The following is an 18970-nucleotide window of genomic DNA, read 5'->3' on the forward strand; positions in this document are numbered from 1 at the left end:
CCAACATTATAACATGAAAATGATGATGAATTATTAAATTAATGCTATCTTCACAAGTAATTTAAGGTGTAAGATAGATCAAACAGATCCTCTTTCTCTTCCCTCGGCGTGAAACAGTTCAGGTTTTTTTTCTGCTGTGCCACAAAGGTGTGTGATTAACCCTGCGTGAGTCAGATACAGGTGTTTTGCAATTGGAGGGAGGCCTCTAACACCGCCCCCTTCCCCAGGTTTTTTAGGTTTATGGTTGTGAGGCAGCCTGCATCTTCACACGCGAGCCTGCTGTCAGTCAGGAGGAGCCGCGGCACACACAGGTTATCATTCATCGCACTGGAGACAGTTTGGGGGGTTTGCAGCCGGGGTGTCTGTGTTTACACGCCGACAGATTTAGACCGGGCTTAGATACATATGACTGATCTCTCTCAGGGGAGGAAAGATGAGAGCAGGGACAGGTAGAGTTTGCAAATAAAGGATAAGAACCACTGGTAAAGCAGTTAAAGCTGGGTGTTTCGATAAGATAGTCTGGGGTCTCGGATCCAGAGCCCTACCCTGTATCACAGAACTAGCTTGTCCTCATGAGGGCTATTACCAATGTATTATAATGGTGATGACTGGTATTGTCACTTGCACGGAGTAATGCAATGTGGATTTTCCTGTAAGGTGACCAGAGTGACGCAAAACGCTTGTCTGAAGAGCACAAACTGAGTCATCTATCCAAATAAAATGCAATATACCTGCTATGAGTGCAGCCCTTTAAGGTGTCCTTGTGTTTGAAGCTTTGTTGCAGTGAACCAGGTTTTCAGCTTGTGTAGGTGACCTGTTTGAGGTCACATGTTATTCAGACGTACAAAAATAATGGATGCTCAATTTTTAGTGCTGCCACTTTATGGCAAGAAAGTCGTTCAGACCTGATCAGAGGTGTTTAAGTTTACATGATATCAGGTTTACTTTTTTTACTCCCACAAGTCAGATCTAATCTACATCAAATCTTGTCATGAATATCCATGGGAAGGTACCATACAATGAAAGATGTTTTAATTACATTGTTTTACATTAAAACAATATTAACATGCAGTGTTGACTATACAGGGGCGGCTTGCCCATGTATGTCGATGGCCGCCCAAGTAGGCTTATATTTGCTGACCAATTTAATTTCAATCTGTCAACGAGAACTACTTCATCCGCAACTAACAATAACTTCCTCCCCTCACTCTCTTCCCCTAGCGTACCTGTTGGGTGGTTTGAACAAGTGAACACACACGCACAGAGAGAGAGAGAGATAGAGAGGCATCTTCTGGTACGTCACTCCCGTAAATGCATTGATTGAGGCACAATCTGCTTATTCTGCTCATGCTGTTGTCTTAAAAGCTTGTAAATAGTACTGATGAAGTTTTTTGGTGATGTTACAAAACAGAATGCTGAAGAAGAAAGTCAGACACGCCCCTTTCCCACCGAAATTAGAGCGCTGACGCGAGTTATTCAGACCCAGGAAGACCCGCTTCTAGATGCAGATTGTCTCTTTTCCCATTGCCAGTGGAGTATACTCCTGTCGGTCTCTTTTCTGCTGCGTCACCATCTGACGTCACAAACGCGCTTAAACAGGGTTAGTAAACCGTGAAGATGTCACGGTGGTTAGGTCTTTATTATATCTATTACTCATTCAGTCTGTTTACCAAACTCGGCGCCGACAGATTCGGGAAGATGTTCGACCGCAGAGTCTACTGCAGAGTAATTTGACCTGGGTCTGAATGCCGATTGTAACCTTTCCCACTAAGCAAAAAAGCCGTGTTAGCGTGCGTTAGCTGGTTTTTTGACCAGTGGGAAAGTGGCTGTACAGAGAGACAGAGGCCGAAAGAGGCGGGTTGCTTCTGTCTGGCCAAGTCTTGATCCCTAGAGGTGTGGGTGATTATCTACAGTCTTAATCCAGCAGGTTAAGATTGAGTTAGCCTGACCTTTCTGAGTTTGTCTGTTTGGTCTTGTTTTACTAACCAGCAGCTACAGCGCAGAAAGCAAATATTCCTGGGGAGTTTTTTACTTAAATTACTTTAAAAAGACTCACACTTTGGGCTGTAACTATGGAAGACCCACTTGACTACGTGACTATGTTCACTGTAAGACAAACTTAAAAATATGCACCTATCCAATGCAGCGCAGGTTACAGAGAATCATCAGTAGTCTCTGCAGTTCCCCTCAGCTTTAGGAAGATTTATGGCTCCTTTGAGCTCACTGTTCTCATTTTGTGGTGCACAAACTGTCTGCTTTGATTCATAGTGTTGTTTTGGGCAGCAGTAGGCAGCTGTTTTGGAGTAAAGGTGTGTTATTATCTGAAGAAAAACCTCCTGTACACTACCTGCCAAACAAGAAACATCAACAGTTTTAGTGACAAACTAGCTAGTGATAAGTAGTTTAGTGATTTACGCTAGAAGTCGGTGAAGGCCACTTAGGATTTTGAACAATATATTTGCAACGTGGACAGAAACAAATATAACCGTGCTTAATTACTCCTTTCTTATTTTACCTTTTTCCTTCTTCCTTCTCCCGTCTCTCCCCCTTCCTCTCCCCCACGCCGCGGCTGCCCTCGGGGCTTGCAGTCCTAAAAATAATTGAAATAGTGACACACTGTTAAGCAGCCTTAATGAGCAGCTGGAAACTGCAGAGGTTTGTGCCTTCATCTGCAACTCATCAGCGATGGCTGGAAAATGTGGGGCCAGTGATGGAGCGATAGCAGTAATGTGAAAGCTGCTCTGGTTAAAGGATGATCAGGGTTCATGGCCTTGTTTGCTAATGAGCAGGTAACTAACAGCCAGAGTTTCCATTACATGCAAGAAGAGGCTGGAAAAACCCAAGTGACGAGACAGAAGAGATATATTCGTCTTTACTACTTTATTTTAACTTTTCACAATTAAGCATTAAAAGACAGTATATTTACACTTCACCAAAGAGTCTGGCTCTGCTCAAGGTTTCTGCCTGTTAAAAGGAAGTTTGTCTTTGCCGCTGTTGCCAAGCGCTCCCTGATGGAGGTATATGTAAATAATATTACAAAGAGTAAGGTCAGGACCTGCTCTTTGTGTAAAGTGTCATGAGACAACTTTTGATGTGATTTGATGCTACATAAACTTAACAAAAAGTTAGTAACTATTCTTTGGAGTACAAATTCTTAATAGATTAAAGTCAGCCAATTTTTTGACGGTTCTGTTTTTCGGTTCGGTTTTGACAGAAGATTTTCCTTTGGTGTGAAGTATGTCAAGAGTGATTTTACTCCCCCCGATCTTCTCAGAAGAACATCGTTGCTGCTCCGATTTCAAATCATAATTATTAAACATCAAAATAACCACGAGGTCGAGCACGAGCTCTGCGGATTGTCACGTGGAACAAAACGACAGCCGATTGGGAAGCAAGCTGACTGAAGAAGCAAGCACAACAAGCGCAGCCATGGCGGCAAAAGCAAGCGCAAAGCATATTGTAACATGTACTGTCAATCTTCACACAGTCTCCACGACTTCTCCATCTTTTTTCTTTGTGAATTTTGAGTTAAAATACCAAAAACCATCATCAGCAATTCTTCCCGCATGTCGTCCGCCGTGTTTGTTTACTCTAACGCCACGTTTGACCGCGAGAGATTAAGTGAGATTTCCAGTTGTGAGAGTCGGGACTCTGGTTGTTTATGAATGGAATCTGTGAGTGTGCGGTGTGCTGTTCAGGTCACATCTTCACACACTATGTATCTTTATTTATCGATCATTATTTGTCGTCAGGTCGCTCCCATTTTCAACATCTGTTCGCAGGGTCCACGGTGTGATTACAGAGATGATGACTTTTTTTTCATTAGAATTGGAAATATTGACTTTGAACCATGGAAACAGAGTGATTTACTCAGAAAATGGAAGTGAAAGCACCAGCCCTGCCTCACTTACCCAACAATGATTAATATGAACAATGATAATATGATAAGGAAACGTCTTTATATATTTCCTGTGAAGCATGAAAGGGAGGATGACTGGAGACAGAGTCAGTTAGCCTGAGATGACTGGGCATAGGGCAACTCTGAACCTGTGCTGAGGAGGCCAGACAGCCCGAGGGTCAGACTGTGGCAGCTGGTGTGTTTCTAAAAACAGGCAACCCCCTCCTCCCCCTCCTCCTCCTCCTCCTCCCCCTCCTCCTCCTCCTCCTCCTCCTCCGCTCTTCACAGATGCTGATCTCCGTCTGTTTTCAGGAGAACGCAATTATTGAGTCAGAGGGAGGACGTGCCTCCTTTTAATAAACCCACATCAAATCATCCGGTGACTGACAGCCTCAGAGTGTGACTCAGGCTTTGGACGGAAACGGGAGTGAATAGGTTCAACAGTGAGGGAGAGAAAACGGAACGAGAGGACTTAAGAGGGGCAGAGTCAGGACGGAGCTCCAGGCAGCAGACTATCAAAGCTTTCATCTCCCTTCATCTCTCCTCATAAACAGCCTGTCACTCCTCCTCTGGAGCAGTGTAACCTGGCTCTCTGCCTCTCTCTCTCTCTCTCTCTCTCTCTGTCTGTCTGACTGTATGACTCTCGCCCTCTGTCCCATGTCAGCTCAGCCTCTTACATAAGCTTGACCTGGTAAAATTCCACAGAACTCGCTTGCTCCCCGCTCGTCTAACTTCCAAGTGTTTCAGCCCGTAGCGACAACAATTTGTTACTGTTCGGATCCCGCCGCCCACTCGTAGGATGTTTTTCCAGCTGCTCACAAACAGGCTACCTCACTTCAAATAAAGCCTGAATGGAGAAAAAAAAAGGCTTTACTTTAAAGAGAGTCCATCATCTGACAACACTGTGTGTCATTGTTGTGAGAGGTCTTAAATCCTGATCCCAAGAATCTCAAGAAGTTACTCGGATAACTGGGAAGCTCTGGCGGCCACTGGCAACTTAAAGAACATTTATTTTATTGGTAAATTTAAATTATGATGCTTAATGCGCACACAGTCAGCACCAGGTGCTGTTTTTATATGCTAGTTATACCATTTTTATTCATTTATTTATGGGCCCATTAAGTTTGTCCTTTGGGAAAATTTAATTTTTATCACATTTTTTTGATTACTGTACAAATTTAAGAGTGTTCTTTCTTGCATCCAGCTGTACTGAAGAAAACCTATAATGTCTGACAACAACTTTTTGGGCCATAACAAGCATGGAGAATTACAGTGATTTTAAGTGAGTCCCTGCAATGTACACTAAATTGATAGTAGTATCCGTCAAGGAGAGAGAGAGGAGGCCTGTTGTGTGCTACATGTAGCCTAATAACTTCCCTCAGAGTGAATACATTTTAGCCAGTGGGCACACAACCACAGTATCTTGGGGAAACAGTAGAACGTTTGAGGATTTGAACAACTCACACCTTGTACTGTTTCCTTGTAACTGGCTAGCTAGCTAGCTAGCTAAAGAACCTAAAACTGTCCTGCTAAAAGTTGAAGATTGATGTCTTGATAGAATTGTTTGAAATTGGTTGGTACAACTTTATATGAGGAAAATTGGTATAAAATTAAATTTTTGGGGAGAATTTTATACTGTTAACTGTGTGCACAATATGACCAGGATGTGGTCTAAAACGGCTAACGGTGCTTTTCACATTTCATCTCAACTTGATTCGGCTAACTTGTTAGCAAACAGATGCTCAGTTACACATCCACCTTAGAAGGCAAGATTATAATTTACTTAGAGTTGGGTTTCTGTGCATCTGACAAATGTAAGAACTCTTTTAGCTCTGTTTTTGGTCTCCACCAGCTCCTGAGTAAAATATCTCCTAATGCTTCTCTATGTTCACCAGCTAGCTGCTAGCTCTGTCTATATGCTGTCTGCAGCTGGGCAGGTAGCATACAGAAGGTTTTGAACTCTTTTTGGCTGAGGAACACTGCAATGAGAGCTGTAAGTGTGAGCCAAACAGTAACGTTTTGGGCCGGACAGCTACACAATGAGCCGTCGTAAACTTACAACAAAGCTCCATAAAGCTGAGCGGAGCTGCAGATTCAGGTGATAAAACTTCACTTTATCATTTGATACATGCCAGAATAAAAATACGTATTATTCCGAGATCCTATTTTATTTTTACTTTAGGAAATGGCTCATAGGACCATCTGCCAGAAGGTAAAAACCGCAGCAGGAGAGCAGACGAACTCAGAGATCACAGATAACTCGTCTGATGAGTCACAGACCGGAGGATGACAGATGAGACGTATCAGTTAGCTCTGGGATGTAACTCGACACCACAGCGTAGGAAGGAGTGCACACACACACTCACGCACGCACACACAGGCAAACATGACAGATATAAAGCTCCATATTAAGTGCTTGCTGTTGCATTACTCACGTCCATTTGAAATCCATGAGTTCACAGAGTGGAACATCAATAAAATGGACCAGTTACATCCTGACTGATGCAACTCACACACAGACTGAATGTCTGAAATGTGGAAGGAAAAACACAGAAAAGTCGTGACTTTTAACAAGTTATAATTACAGGTTTTTCTTTTTTCTATGTAACTGAAGACACGTTTTTAATATTCTTTTAATTGTATTTTCTTTCGTTAAAATATTATTTATTTCTTTAACTATATTGACACTTATTTTCTTTTAAAACTTGATGATTTGATGACCTGTCTGTGCTCTTTAAATAAAGGTTATATTTCGCAGAATAATAACTAAGCTCATCACATTACTTTTTCTATTTAACATATACAGGGTACGGTCAGTGCCTATATTCAGCTGTAGCTTTGTGCAGGTCTGCCATTGGTTGTACAACATGGTCTGACCTGCAGCTCATGTGTCCATACTGTCAGCAGAGTTTACACAGCTGTGACAACCTGGATGCATTTGCACAAACTGAAAGATAACCGAATCAATCGTCACAGTCAGAAATTCAAGGTCCCCGGTCTCTCTTTCTCTCCCCCCCTCCCCTGCAGCTCTCTGCTCCCACAGTCTGAATAAATCATGCAAACATTTCCAACACTTAAAATAGGAACTCTGCTTTTTGCGTGACAACTGTGCAAGTCAGCTGTTTGTGCCAATCCCTCTTCGTTTTTATTTCATAACACAGAACGACTTTACAGCACAAGGTGAAACACTTTTCTCCTCCGTACGCGGATTATTCAACAAGCTCATAAAACTCCTCCTGCTTCATTAAACCCATGGGCTGCTGTGAGGCAGTGATTCACTGCAGTGGAAGTAGCAGAGCAGACTGGCCCACATGCAGCCAAACACTCTTGTCCCTGATTTGAACTGCACGTGTTTTTTTCCTCGCTGACCTGCAGGTTAGTGGATGCAGAGCGCAAACATCATCGTTCCAGTCCTTGGAAAGAGCTTAAATAAGTTATAAGAAGTTTTTTTGTTGAATTTGATCATATTAAGTGTCATGCAAGTTGTGGCCTGATATCGTAGGCTAAACAAACCTCCACAGAGGTGTGCTCTACGGGGAAGTGTTGTCAGATGTGAACAAAGCAATGCCCTAAAAGGTCCTCTGACTTGAAGTACAATAAAACAATGAACAAAAAAAATGTGATCCATTGTTTATATATCCCTGCACATGTGAATCTATGTACAAATACATGTTGCAACACACTTGTGAGCCGCACACACACACACACACACACGCAGGCTGAAGACACGAAGAAGAACAAGTTTTACTGCTGGAAGGGGGGAGGATGTATCCTTCATTTAACCCTTTAAGGTGAGCTAAAAACACCTCCCTAGTGCACGTGTTCAGGCTGTAACAACACACACAAACTTTTATGCATGATTTTCTTTACTGTGCGTTTTTACACCAGCACAGCTGGTTCAAACTTGACCGGCCGCCCACGCCGCCATGGTGCAACAGGATCTCGTCTTTCCCACATTATTTCCCTCAGCATCGTTGCCACAGTTCTGATCAGGACAGATGGCTTCATATCTCCAGCAGCACAGTTTAGTATTCTGCGGCCTGGCTAAGCTGGCTGTCCTCACTCTGCACACAGAGGCTGGCTAATAATTTGTCAGCCCCTGTGGGGTATGAGGCCAGCGTGTCAACAACGGGCCCAGTGTTTCGAAGGCCAGAGATGGAGATTAGAGAGTGCGGCTGATCCGGCCACTCTGCAGGCACAAGGGGGGGAGGGGAGGAGGGCAAGAGGAAGCAAGGGGAGAGAGGGTGGTATTCCTGGGTCTCTCTCAGGGAGGGGATGTGGCTCACACTGTGTTTTGCAACAGCGTTCGGGACTGAAGAGAAACGGGAAGCTTATTATGTTTGCTAACCCCAGAACATTATGGCACCCTTACATGCGCGAATATCTTTTTTTTCACAGGTATATTGTGTTCCCTCAATGCAAAGAACGTCAATGTTTTCTCAGCCTGAGAGGTGTTGTGCAACAGTGTTGCACCTCCTGTGCAGGTCATAAGGCTAAACCCACGGAAATCTACTGACAGACACGAGAAAAACAGTGTCAGGATTACAGGAAAAAACATGTTTCTTCACATCTGAACCAAAACATTAGGACTGAGAAAATCCTTCCAGCATGTACGCAGGTTGACTCCCCTCTGTTATCAGTTGTTCAAACAGCCCTTTGCTACACAATGTGCCTGCTGCCCACACAGCTGTGTAAAGCTCCACCTACGCTCCATCATCGGCGACACAATAAGTCTTGTTCTGAGTTTTCTCACCTCAGGCCTGCAGCTCCCCGAAAACATAAATATTCTCACTCTGTATGTACAAGAAAAGTGGCAGATTTCAGCAGCCCTGCAGGCACAGCAGGCTGTGTGAGTTCAGGAGGTGGAGAGGATAAAATGCACACATCTGACATCTAGTGGCAGACATACGTAAATGTCCACCTGGGAAGTGCTAAAATGTATGCACCAGGGTTAATAAAGGTGAATAAAATTAACACAGACTGTAAGTGTTTAGCCGACAGCGCCGGGGGACTGAATGAAGATGAGGGGCCAATTTTTAAAGGGCAAGTTCACACAAATTATGGAAAACTATTATCTGACTTTTCTCTTGTGGAATCAATTCAAGGCATGTTTTTTAATCTATATAAGGGCTGCAATATTATTATTTAAATACTCCATTGAAAAAAAAATGATATTAGCAACTGATAATTAATTAATCAGGACATTTGAAAACATCATCTTGGGATCTGAAAAAAGGTGTTCTACTCCCTCCAGAGAGGGTTGGGTGAGGTCTGTTAAATCACCTCAAGTGATGTCACTCGAGTCAGCGTCAGTTTGGGCTTAAGACTACAAATATGAGAGTTAAAAACAAGATCTCACGTCCTTGAGGCTGGCAGCTCCCGGCTACGTTAGCCGCTACTAGCATAACACACCTGAATCTATACGACCAATCTGTTGGTGGTCAAATTGAATTGTGGGTAACGCGGGCACCAGAATTTGATAAAATAGAGCCTTTTGTAAACTAACTCTTGTTAGAGAATGGGTCAACTATAGTAAAAGAACCATATGGAAAATAATAATGATGATGTTTAACTCTTATGTACTCTCTTCAATAACCACACTGTTAACAGCTAACACAGTTGACAGTAACATAAAAAAACCCCGAACAAATAAAACCAAAAATATTCACATAGAAATTTTGAAATTATCCTGCACAGTGAGTTTTAACATGCAGAAGACAATATAACTAGCTATAAACAATAACATCAAGATCATGCATTCACTGACCTGAACAAACAAGAGCAAGGTTACTTTATGACCATGATTCTCCATGTGCTAGTTAAGCATGTTAAACCACTGTAAAAACTATTCAATAGCTGTGTGATGACGCAGGGCGCAAATCTTCTACGACAGCTTTCTGCAGCTGCAACACAAAACAAGGCAAAAGGTGAATTCACGCTCGAGGAGGAAATCTGCTCAAACATAAACAAGATGTTAATCTGAATCCAGCGTCTGCATCAGAGAACAGGGCACCAACATTACGCCTCTGATCACAGCTGAGATCCAGCCACAGACATGTAAGCTAATTCTTAATGTTTCTGCACCTAAAGTGATTCAAACTGTTCACAAAGGGCGTGAATCTTTTAATGCTGGCTTGCTGTAAAGGCGTGCACTGTAGGTGGATCGAGCTGACGGACCGTACGAAAGAAAAACATTGAATTTCATCAACGGGCTTCTTGCGTCAAGATGACTAACAAGATAGGCGACAGAATACGTCCTTTATGTCCCTGAACAAACCCTTCCTGTATCTGATGCGTCCTCAGATCAGACCCGTACGCCACAAAGATAAGTACTAGAAAGAAAACAGCTGTAATCATGTATAGTTCAGGGAACCTGCAACAGTGAAGGTTTCTCTGAATAAGTGTGTTGTTCAGTGTAAAATATTAGCCAGAGACTCAGTCATTAATGAATGACAACACTGTAAGTGGTTGTAAGGTGTGCATTGTAATTGTTCTTGCACTGCGGCTTTCCCCTTCTGGTTTCGCAACTAATTCTTAACTTATTAATCAAAGTAGAATCTTGTGTTCACGCCCATCTGGGGACATCCATTCACTCTGTCTGGGAGTTTGCGTGATAGTGAGCACACAGACATCAAAGAGACAAATGCTCAGCTCTTCCTTGTAGAATAACAGTACGATAATTACCTCCTTTTGTTTCCCCTTTCCGCTCGAGATTTAATCTGTGCCGTAATTCACCTGAATAGTTGTGCAACACTTCAAAAATAGATCCCATCCTCAAGCCTGCAACATTTACATTCAAAGTGATCTAACAGGTGTGGTAATAGGTCCATGGTGAAGTCTTAATTCATTCATGTAATACGCAGGTGATGTTTGTGCCAATCAAGACTTTATGAATGAAAAGTTCATGACAAAATCAATGATAATTAAACTGTTTTCTTTTCCAAAAATGTGACCCTATTGGGTTTTTTATTCAATAGGGAACTGGGTAGAAGGATGGATACAAGGTGTGGTGTTGAGGTATGGCTTTATGTCATTTTACTTCCTTTTACTTTCCAGGATCTCTGCTGCTGACTGGAATAGACTAAACAGGTGCAGAAGGCTAGCTCTGTCCTGGGTTGCCCTCTTGACTCCGTGGAGGTGGTGGTTGACAGGAGATTGATGGCCAAGCTGTCGTCTCTGATGGACAACACGTCCCGCCCCTTGCAGGAGACACCAACAACACTGGGAAGCTCGTTCAGTGACAGGGTCCTTCACCCACGGTGTCTCACGGAGAGACCGCAGGTATCTTTTCTTCCTGCCGTAGTCAGACTCTATAATCAACAGTAAAGAGTGCTGCAACTCTCCATTATCTACATGTGCAATACTTATTTTTATTTATTAATGTGCAATACTTCTTTACTTATTAGTCTGTACATATTTTTTTAGGATACACTTATTTACTTACTTATTTTTTACATGCCCTTTATTGTAATGTTGCACTATCCACTTTGCTGCTGTAACATTGTAAATGTCCCCATTGTAGGATGAATAAAGGATTATCTTATCTTATCTTATCTTAGTAAGATTGTCAGTGGCCCAATTATTAATTGATAAGCTGCCCTCGTGTTTGTATGCCTTCAGTCAAGTTTAGCTATCGTCCAGTTTCTAGTTATAGGAGTTCAGAGTGCTTTAGAGGACAGTAAAACCTCAAACAGTGACCAAGAGCTTTGACAGCCTGAGCCTATGTAGCAGCAACAAGTTTTACATAAACATATCAACGTTAGTGTTAGTCCAATACTTGTTTAAACAGATCAATTAAAAAGGAGTTAAAAAGAAGGTTTATGCAAATATCTCGGGAGGAAATATGTCAATTAGCTGGAATGGATGACAAACATCCAGGGCTGGTTTTGCATGCAAATTTACATGCACACTAACACTGAGGGGAAGTTTAAACACGGCAACAACAACATGAAAACTTTAGATTAAAAAGATAATATACACAGAACATGTATGTCATTGTTAACATTAGAAGCATCTAGCTCCATACTACTTACCACTGTTTTTTGTACAACAGCGAACAAGTTCAAGTGACTGATTAATGTTGTGTAATCTTTACTAGGATGATACGATGATCCACCCACAAAAACTAACATTTGCAAAGCGATAAATGTGAGGTTTACCTGTAAAAACAACTCAGGACAAGCTGGCGAAGAGGAATTCGCTCGGCTTATGTGCTCAACAGCCTGACAGAAAGTTACACCGAAGAGAATCAAAGAGCAAACCACAAGCAAATGTCAGGAAAATGCTCCGGAAAGATGAACCCAACCTGCACAGCACACACACACACTAACACACTCTAACACACACACAAGCATGCGGGGAGAAAGTGAGTTTTTCCCTCAAGCCTTGTATCAAATGAGATGCACCCATCACAGTTCCTTCAAAATAAAAGTTCTATCAATTTAAACCAAATCATACTATTAGTGCAAATACTACTGTTTTTTTCTTCATGCCACAAATGCAAATGCAGGTCAGCATTTAAAGGGCCATTTCACATGATTTGCTGTTACTTGATATTACACCTTCAGGTGGCCGGGGGGGAGGAGGGGCCACTTTACACCAACATTTTGTGTGACTTTGCATACAACAACAGCTCCTGTCGCACTGACACTTATGAATGCTGTTCTTTTTATTCCACCTTCCATCTGCGGCTTACGTGCATCATGGCTGCACATTCGGCTCTGCTGTTTCTGTGTTGGACGTTCAGGCTGAGTCACAGTGCGACTACACCGGAATGGTTCAACAACATTTCAACAAATATCTTCAGTTCGCCGGGGGACATTATGCTCGGGGGGCTTTTTCCAATCAACGATCTCACCAGCAACCTCAGCCAGAGGAGGGAGCCCAACAACATCAGCTGTGAAAGGTAATAAAATGAGCATGTCTGCACTTAAATGTTTGCATAGTCTTACTCAGAAATCTCCTCTGTTTTCTCTGCCCTGGCTCCACAGTGTAAATAATTTTGGACTGGGCCTCGCTCTAGTCATGAAATACGCAGTGGATGAAATCAACGCAAATCAACTTCTTCTCCCCGGCCTCAAGTTGGGTTACAACATCTACGACACGTGCAGACAATCTGCCGTCGTGGTGAAGCCCGTCATCTCTTTCCTCACTGAAAAATCGACCAACGCGTTATCCGTGGAGTGTAACTACACGGACTACGAGACCAGCATATCTGCCGTGATCGGTCCGTACAGCTCGGAGATGGTGTCGGTGATTGGAAAGCTGCTGGGATTCTTTCTGATGCCGCAGGTTTGGTTACAAAATTAGTTGATTAGCTGATTTTACATTTTCTCTAACAAAAAATAAACACCTAAGTTGAAGGTAAATCCTAAAAATAAAGCTTAACATTTGGCTCTATGGTGTTCCACAAGAAGCTGACTCGCATCTCTTTTGTGTCACATAAAAGTGAGATTATTTTCATTCATTATTGTCAATGATGTTGTCAATTGTTTTGGCTGTTTAAGTTTTTCCAATTTTATTACATTGAGGGCTACATGGTGGTGCAGAATTTGTATGTTCTCCCAGTGCATGCGTGGATTCCCTCCTGGTACTCCGGCTTCCTCCTACAGTCCAAAGACATGCTCGTTAGGTTTACTCTAAATTGCCCGTAGGTGTGAATGTGAGCGTGAAAGCTTGTCTGTTTCTGTGTGTCAGCTCTGTGATTGACCGATCAGTCCAGGGTGTGCCCCACCTCTTGTCCAATCAAAGCTGGGATAGGCTCCAGCCCCCACGCGACCCTGAACAGGATAAGCGGTTTACATAATGAGTGGATGGATAATTACATTAAAAGCAGCTGCTCACCTGCAACCCTGCAAAATTTACATGTACATTTACATGACCTTATGTGTCAATGATAAGCAGGGATGTTAAATGTTGTGTCCTGAATATGACTCTTCTCTTCTCTTTTATATAATATTTTTATTATAGCTTCTCGACAGTAGTAGTACTGCTATTTACTTTGCTTCCTATCTTTTATTCCATTTCTCTGTTTACTGATATGCAGCAAAAACACCAGGACAATTCCTTCTGACTCTGTCCCTACAGATTAGCTTCGGTGCAACAAGCGACAAATTCAGCAACAAGCTCCTCTACCCGTCCTTCTTCCGCACGGTGCCCAGTGACAAATGGCAGGTGGAAGTCATTGTGCTTCTGCTGAAGGAGTTCAAGTGGAACTGGGTGGCCATCGTGGGCAGCGAGGAGGAGTACGGACAAGGAGGAGTGCAGGAATTCTCCAAAATAGCAGAAAATAAGTCAGTGTGTGTGGCCTATCAGGGCCTGATTCCGGTGTACACCGACCCCGAACCAGCAGTCAAAACAATCATCGATAATATCATAGCAACAAACACCGGAGTGGTGGTGCTGTTTTCACTCCCAGAGGCAGCTGAGGTCTTTTTTAAAGAGGTGAGTGATGCAGAGAGTTTTGGTACAGCAGATAAATTAGATGTGGTTCTATTAAGCACCAACAATCCAATCTACTCCAGGTGATCAGGAGGAATGTGACAGGCGTGTGGATCGCCAGCACAAGCTGGGCGATCCATTATCTGCTGACTTCGCTCCCAAACATCCAATCAGTCGGTACGATCATTGGATTCACTGACGATACGCAGACCCTGGACCTGCTGACTCCCTACACGCAGAAGCTCTTCACCAAACTGAGCGAGGAGAGAGCGAGGACCCCTCCTCCAACACCGCCACCAAAGCCTGGCAATCCTGACAACCCCTGCCCACTCTGCTGGAGCTTGTCACCTGCTAACATCAGCCTGGTGGAGGATCCTGTAGTGAAGCGCTCAGCTTTCGGTGTGTATGCTGCCATCTACAGTGCGACACAGGCACTGCACAACCTGCTGGAATGCAATTCAACTTCCTGCATGACGGGAGCGGACACCAAAATCTATCCCTGGAAGGTGATTTGTTGTTTTGTATTTATACAGGCTACAGACTATATCATTAATTTGAGAAAATCAATGAATAAGTTCTTCTTTTGCAGCTACTGGAGGTTTTGAGGAGGACGTCCGTAGAAATAAATGGCACAAATATAGTATTTGACAGTAATGGCAACCCAAACATTGGATACGATTTGCTCCAGTGGGTCTGGAAAGACTCAGGTTTAGAATTCAAGATTGTTGGAAGCTTTTATAAGAAGCTGTCCATCAACAAGTCCCTCTTCAAATGGCACACTCCAAACTCAGAGGTAATTTGAACCGTTTAAATGAATGCTCTTTAGAAGCTTTGCAATTATATTCAAACTAATCCATAATTCAGTCTGGGTTCCTGAAATGTTGCATCTGTAACTGTGATCGACTTCTGCAGGTTCCTCTGTCCACCTGTTCAGCAGCCTGTGAGAAAGGACAGGTCCGCAGAGTCAAAGGTTTCCACTCCTGCTGCTTTGATTGCATCGACTGTCAGCCAGGCACCTACCAGGCAAATGAGGGTAATGTGGTTGCCTTTACACAGATACTTGACCCTAATTCAAGGAATAGAGCGACATTTTGGAGAAAAGGTTTTTGGCTTTCTTGCTGAGAGTTTGCGGAGTGTGTATGATTTAGGCAGATCTATTGGCGTACATTTATCTTAATATTCTTAAGCATGCTTTCTTCTCAACTGACTTTCTGCAAGACAGCAAATAAATATTTTTTTTCTACAATATCAATCCATCCCTTATAGTTTTTTCTTAGACTGGTTTAGGGCTGCACGGTGTTGCAGTGGTTAGCGCTGTTGCCTCACAGCAAGACGGTTCCTAGTTCCACCCCGGCTCTGACGAAGGGGGCCTTTCTGTGTGGAGTTTGCATGTTCTCCCCGTGCATGCATGGGTTCCTTCCAGGTACTCCGGCTTCTTCCCACAGTCCAAAGACACGCTTGTTAGGTTAATCGGTGACTCTTAATTGCCCGTAGGTGTGAATGTGAGTGTGAAAGGTTGTCTGTCTCTATGTGTCAGCCCTGTGTCAGTCCAGGGTGTAACCCCGCCTCTCACCCAATAACAGCTGAGATTTGCTCCAGCCCCCCGGGACCCTGAACAGGATAAGCGGTAAAGAAAAATGGATGGACAGAGTAGTTTATTTTAGCTTGGTAATCTGTGTGTGCTCAATATGTTGGTAAGATAAGGGTTACTCACTTATAAATAGCTTGATTTGATATCTAGATGTTGTGCTTCTTAATCACTTTAAATTTCCTCCTGTGCTTTCTAAATCCTAGAGGACATCCAGTGCACAAGGTGTCCTAAGGGTCAGTGGTCTCTGGTCCGCAGCACAAACTGCACTTTACCCACCTTTGACATCTTATCCTGGGACTCCACGGAGGCTCTGATGATGATGCTGGCCGGGGTGCTGCTGCTGGTGTGTCAAGGTTCAGTGGGAGTAGTGTTCCTGAAACACCGGGGGACTCTGATGGTGAAAGCCTCGGGGGGAGTCATGAGTTTTGTGGCTCTGCTAAGCCTGATGGGAGCTTGCTTCAGTCTGCTGCTCTTCCTGGGGCAGCCTGATGACGTGGTGTGTCGTCTTCAGCTGCCGCTCATCTGCATCTTCCAAACAGGGGCCCTCTCCATCATCATGTTCATCTCACTACAGGTGAAGAAATGACAGTTAGATATATATTTTTTTTATACAACAGTTGGTTACAAGAAAGTTATCTGACTTGACAGGAGGCATTACATGAGTGCTGATATAGAGGACAACAGAACTGGGACTTTTAACTTTGTGTATCAATCTGCTTCAGGTAATCTGAATACAGTTACAGCAAAAGTCTTTCTCCAGATTGATCAACCTAATACATCAGAATCACACAGGCCAACAGAGTAACTGTAAACAGATGCTTATTTCACTGGTTTAAATGGAAACAGACAGATAAATGTAAAGACACAAGAGTGCAGGGAAATGTTTGGGTCCGGTCTAGTTCCAGTCAAGTTGCAGAACTAGTTGTGTTGGTGGAGGTAAATTAAAGATTAAATAAACATCAAAATAACAATATGTTGTTGCTTATCACTGTTTATTAATATATAGCGCTTGTAGCCCTGTATAAAGTCAATATCACACTCAAGGTGGTGCTGTTATACTGAATATCAGCACGGATACGTATATCTTCCATGAATTAAAGCCGTGTTGATAACAGCACAACAGCACTCCCTCTTGTTTGATATTGCATAAAGGGATAGTTCAGGTTTTTTGAAGTCAGGTCATATAAGGTTCTTATCAATAGTGATTGTACTACGTACAGATGATGGCAGTCATCAGAGCCCCTGTTTAGAGAAGCTGGCAGGAGTACCAACACGGAAGCTAGACTATGTACTGCTGTATACATACTTTACTTACTTAAAAATTAATAATAATTTTAAAAAAAGCAGTTTATTTGTCATTTTAAATATTTTCACTGCTTTAACTTGACACCAGATGCCTCTCCTTCGGCACTATGTTATTATCCTTACCACCGTTCTGTACCTACGCATGCAGCCGACAGTATCAGATCAGCGGTTTACAGAAGAGAAAACAAATGAAAGAAAATGCAATATGATTGATACAGGACAAATGAAAGAGCACATGTTGTAATCACCTCTTTTCAAACAGATATTCTACGTGTCAGAGTTCCCAGAGATGGCTGCCTCTCACCTGGATATACTCAGAGGCCCTGGAAGTTGGCTGTTTCTGCTGCTCTGCTGTGCTATGCAGGCGGGTATCTGTGGCTGGTTCACCACGGCGGGGCCCTCTCTGACTGACCATCTGGCAAGCATGACAATAAACTTTGTGAGAGACTTTCTGGTATGTCCAGTGGACCCTTTGGGTGGACTGGCAATAATGCAAGGGTTTAACTGTGCACTAGCCCTTGCATCGTTCATGTGCACCTTCATGGCATCAAAGCCTCCTCATCAGTACAACCTGGCCAGGGACATCACCTTTTCCTCCCTGATCTACTGTGTGTTTTGGGTGACCTTTATTCCCATCTACATAGGCTTGGTTGACAAGAATAAGTCTATTGTGCATGTGTCTTTCACTCTGGCAAGCAACTTCGGACTGGTGGCAGCCTACTACTTCCCAAAGTGCCACTTTCTGTTTAGAAAACCTGAACTCAACAAAGCAGAGCACTTCTGTACCTTCCTGGAGGGCGTCCCACCAATGCCAGCTCAGGAAGAACCACAGCCAAATCCAGAGTCAGAACCTTCACAGACAACAGCAGATTAAAATGCAGATCATGGATAAAAACGTAAATGAAAGAATCTTTAGGAATTTTTGCCATTATTATTGTAAAACTTAATATGAACAAATAATGTGTGTGGTTAAATAGTTTAATAGTTAACTAGCATAGGCCTATAGTAACAGTAATGAAACATCTTGTGCATTAGACTATAATAAGTTGACCTATAATGTGATATGAATCTATAACCATACAAAATATAAGAAGCATACATTAATCATGTACAAAGTATAGAAACAGTACATTTACATTCTGTATATTTTCATTATAATAAAAGTCTACAACTCATTATTGTAGTCGTGGTTATTCATCTTAAACGTTTTATTGTTGTTAATCAGCGGTGAAGATGTCGTATGTTTTAAGTACCATTTGCAGATGGTCCCTATTCTCGTTTTAAGATGTAAAATTTAGCATTGGTCTGTTAATATGGATATTGTATGGATGTTACCAGCATTTTTAATTGTAGCTGGTCAAAGTGGACTACTGTTGAGTCCTTTGACTAATAAAAGTGACTAAATTACTTATCAAAGTGGTTGCCATATCCTTCCTTTCAATCCACTATACAACTTACCGATACAACATTACTTGTGTACCTTGCAGATAAAAACATGACGGGAAAACTACCCAAAATACAATCTAAGAGAGTTAACGATTGTTTCTAACACTAGAAGCCACACGTTGCATGAGTAATTGTGCTCAAAGTTTATTAAAAGTGGGACATTTTCTCAACTTAACCGTATCTTCTCTAGTCCCCTACCTGTGCAGCAAAGGTAGCAGCTGTGCGACCTCGTGGTGTCATCCGGGTTACTTTGGCCACAATCAGAGCTACAGTTTATGCCTTCAACCGTG

General features: G+C 42.7%; 1 protein-coding gene across 1 annotated transcript; it reads left to right on the plus strand.

Annotated features, from left to right (window-relative positions):
• The first annotated feature begins 12600 nt into the window (after positions 1-12600).
• tas1r3 (taste receptor, type 1, member 3) lies at positions 12601-18116 on the plus strand. The gene is made up of 8 exons (XM_069678921.1): positions 12601-12803; positions 12889-13189; positions 13985-14341; positions 14422-14844; positions 14928-15131; positions 15251-15371; positions 16133-16503; positions 17497-18116. The coding sequence occupies exons 1-8, from the start codon at positions 12601-12603 to the stop codon at positions 18106-18108; spliced, it is 2592 nt and encodes an 863-aa protein (XP_069535022.1). The 3' UTR covers positions 18109-18116.
• The last annotated feature ends 854 nt before the right edge of the window (positions 18117-18970 follow it).

Source organism: Semicossyphus pulcher, unplaced genomic scaffold, assembly GCF_022749685.1.
Source record: "Semicossyphus pulcher isolate SPU_LCO1_2020_fin unplaced genomic scaffold, fSemPul1.0.p SCAF_3, whole genome shotgun sequence".
NCBI classification, from domain to species: Eukaryota; Metazoa; Chordata; class Actinopteri; order Labriformes; family Labridae; genus Semicossyphus; species Semicossyphus pulcher.

What these genes read in the sequence shown, in the direction of transcription:
- tas1r3 (XM_069678921.1), top strand. Translation starts at nt 12,601, where the DNA reads ATGGCTGCACATTCGGCTCTGCTGTTTCTGTGTTGGACGTTCAGGCTG. An exon ending in CTGAGGTCTTTTTTAAAGAG is followed by an intron (nt 14,342 to 14,421) that starts GTGAGTGATGCA and finishes AATCTACTCCAG; the next exon opens with GTGATCAGGAGGAATGTGAC. An exon ending in CCAAAATCTATCCCTGGAAG is followed by an intron (nt 14,845 to 14,927) that starts GTGATTTGTTGT and finishes CTTCTTTTGCAG; the next exon opens with CTACTGGAGGTTTTGAGGAG.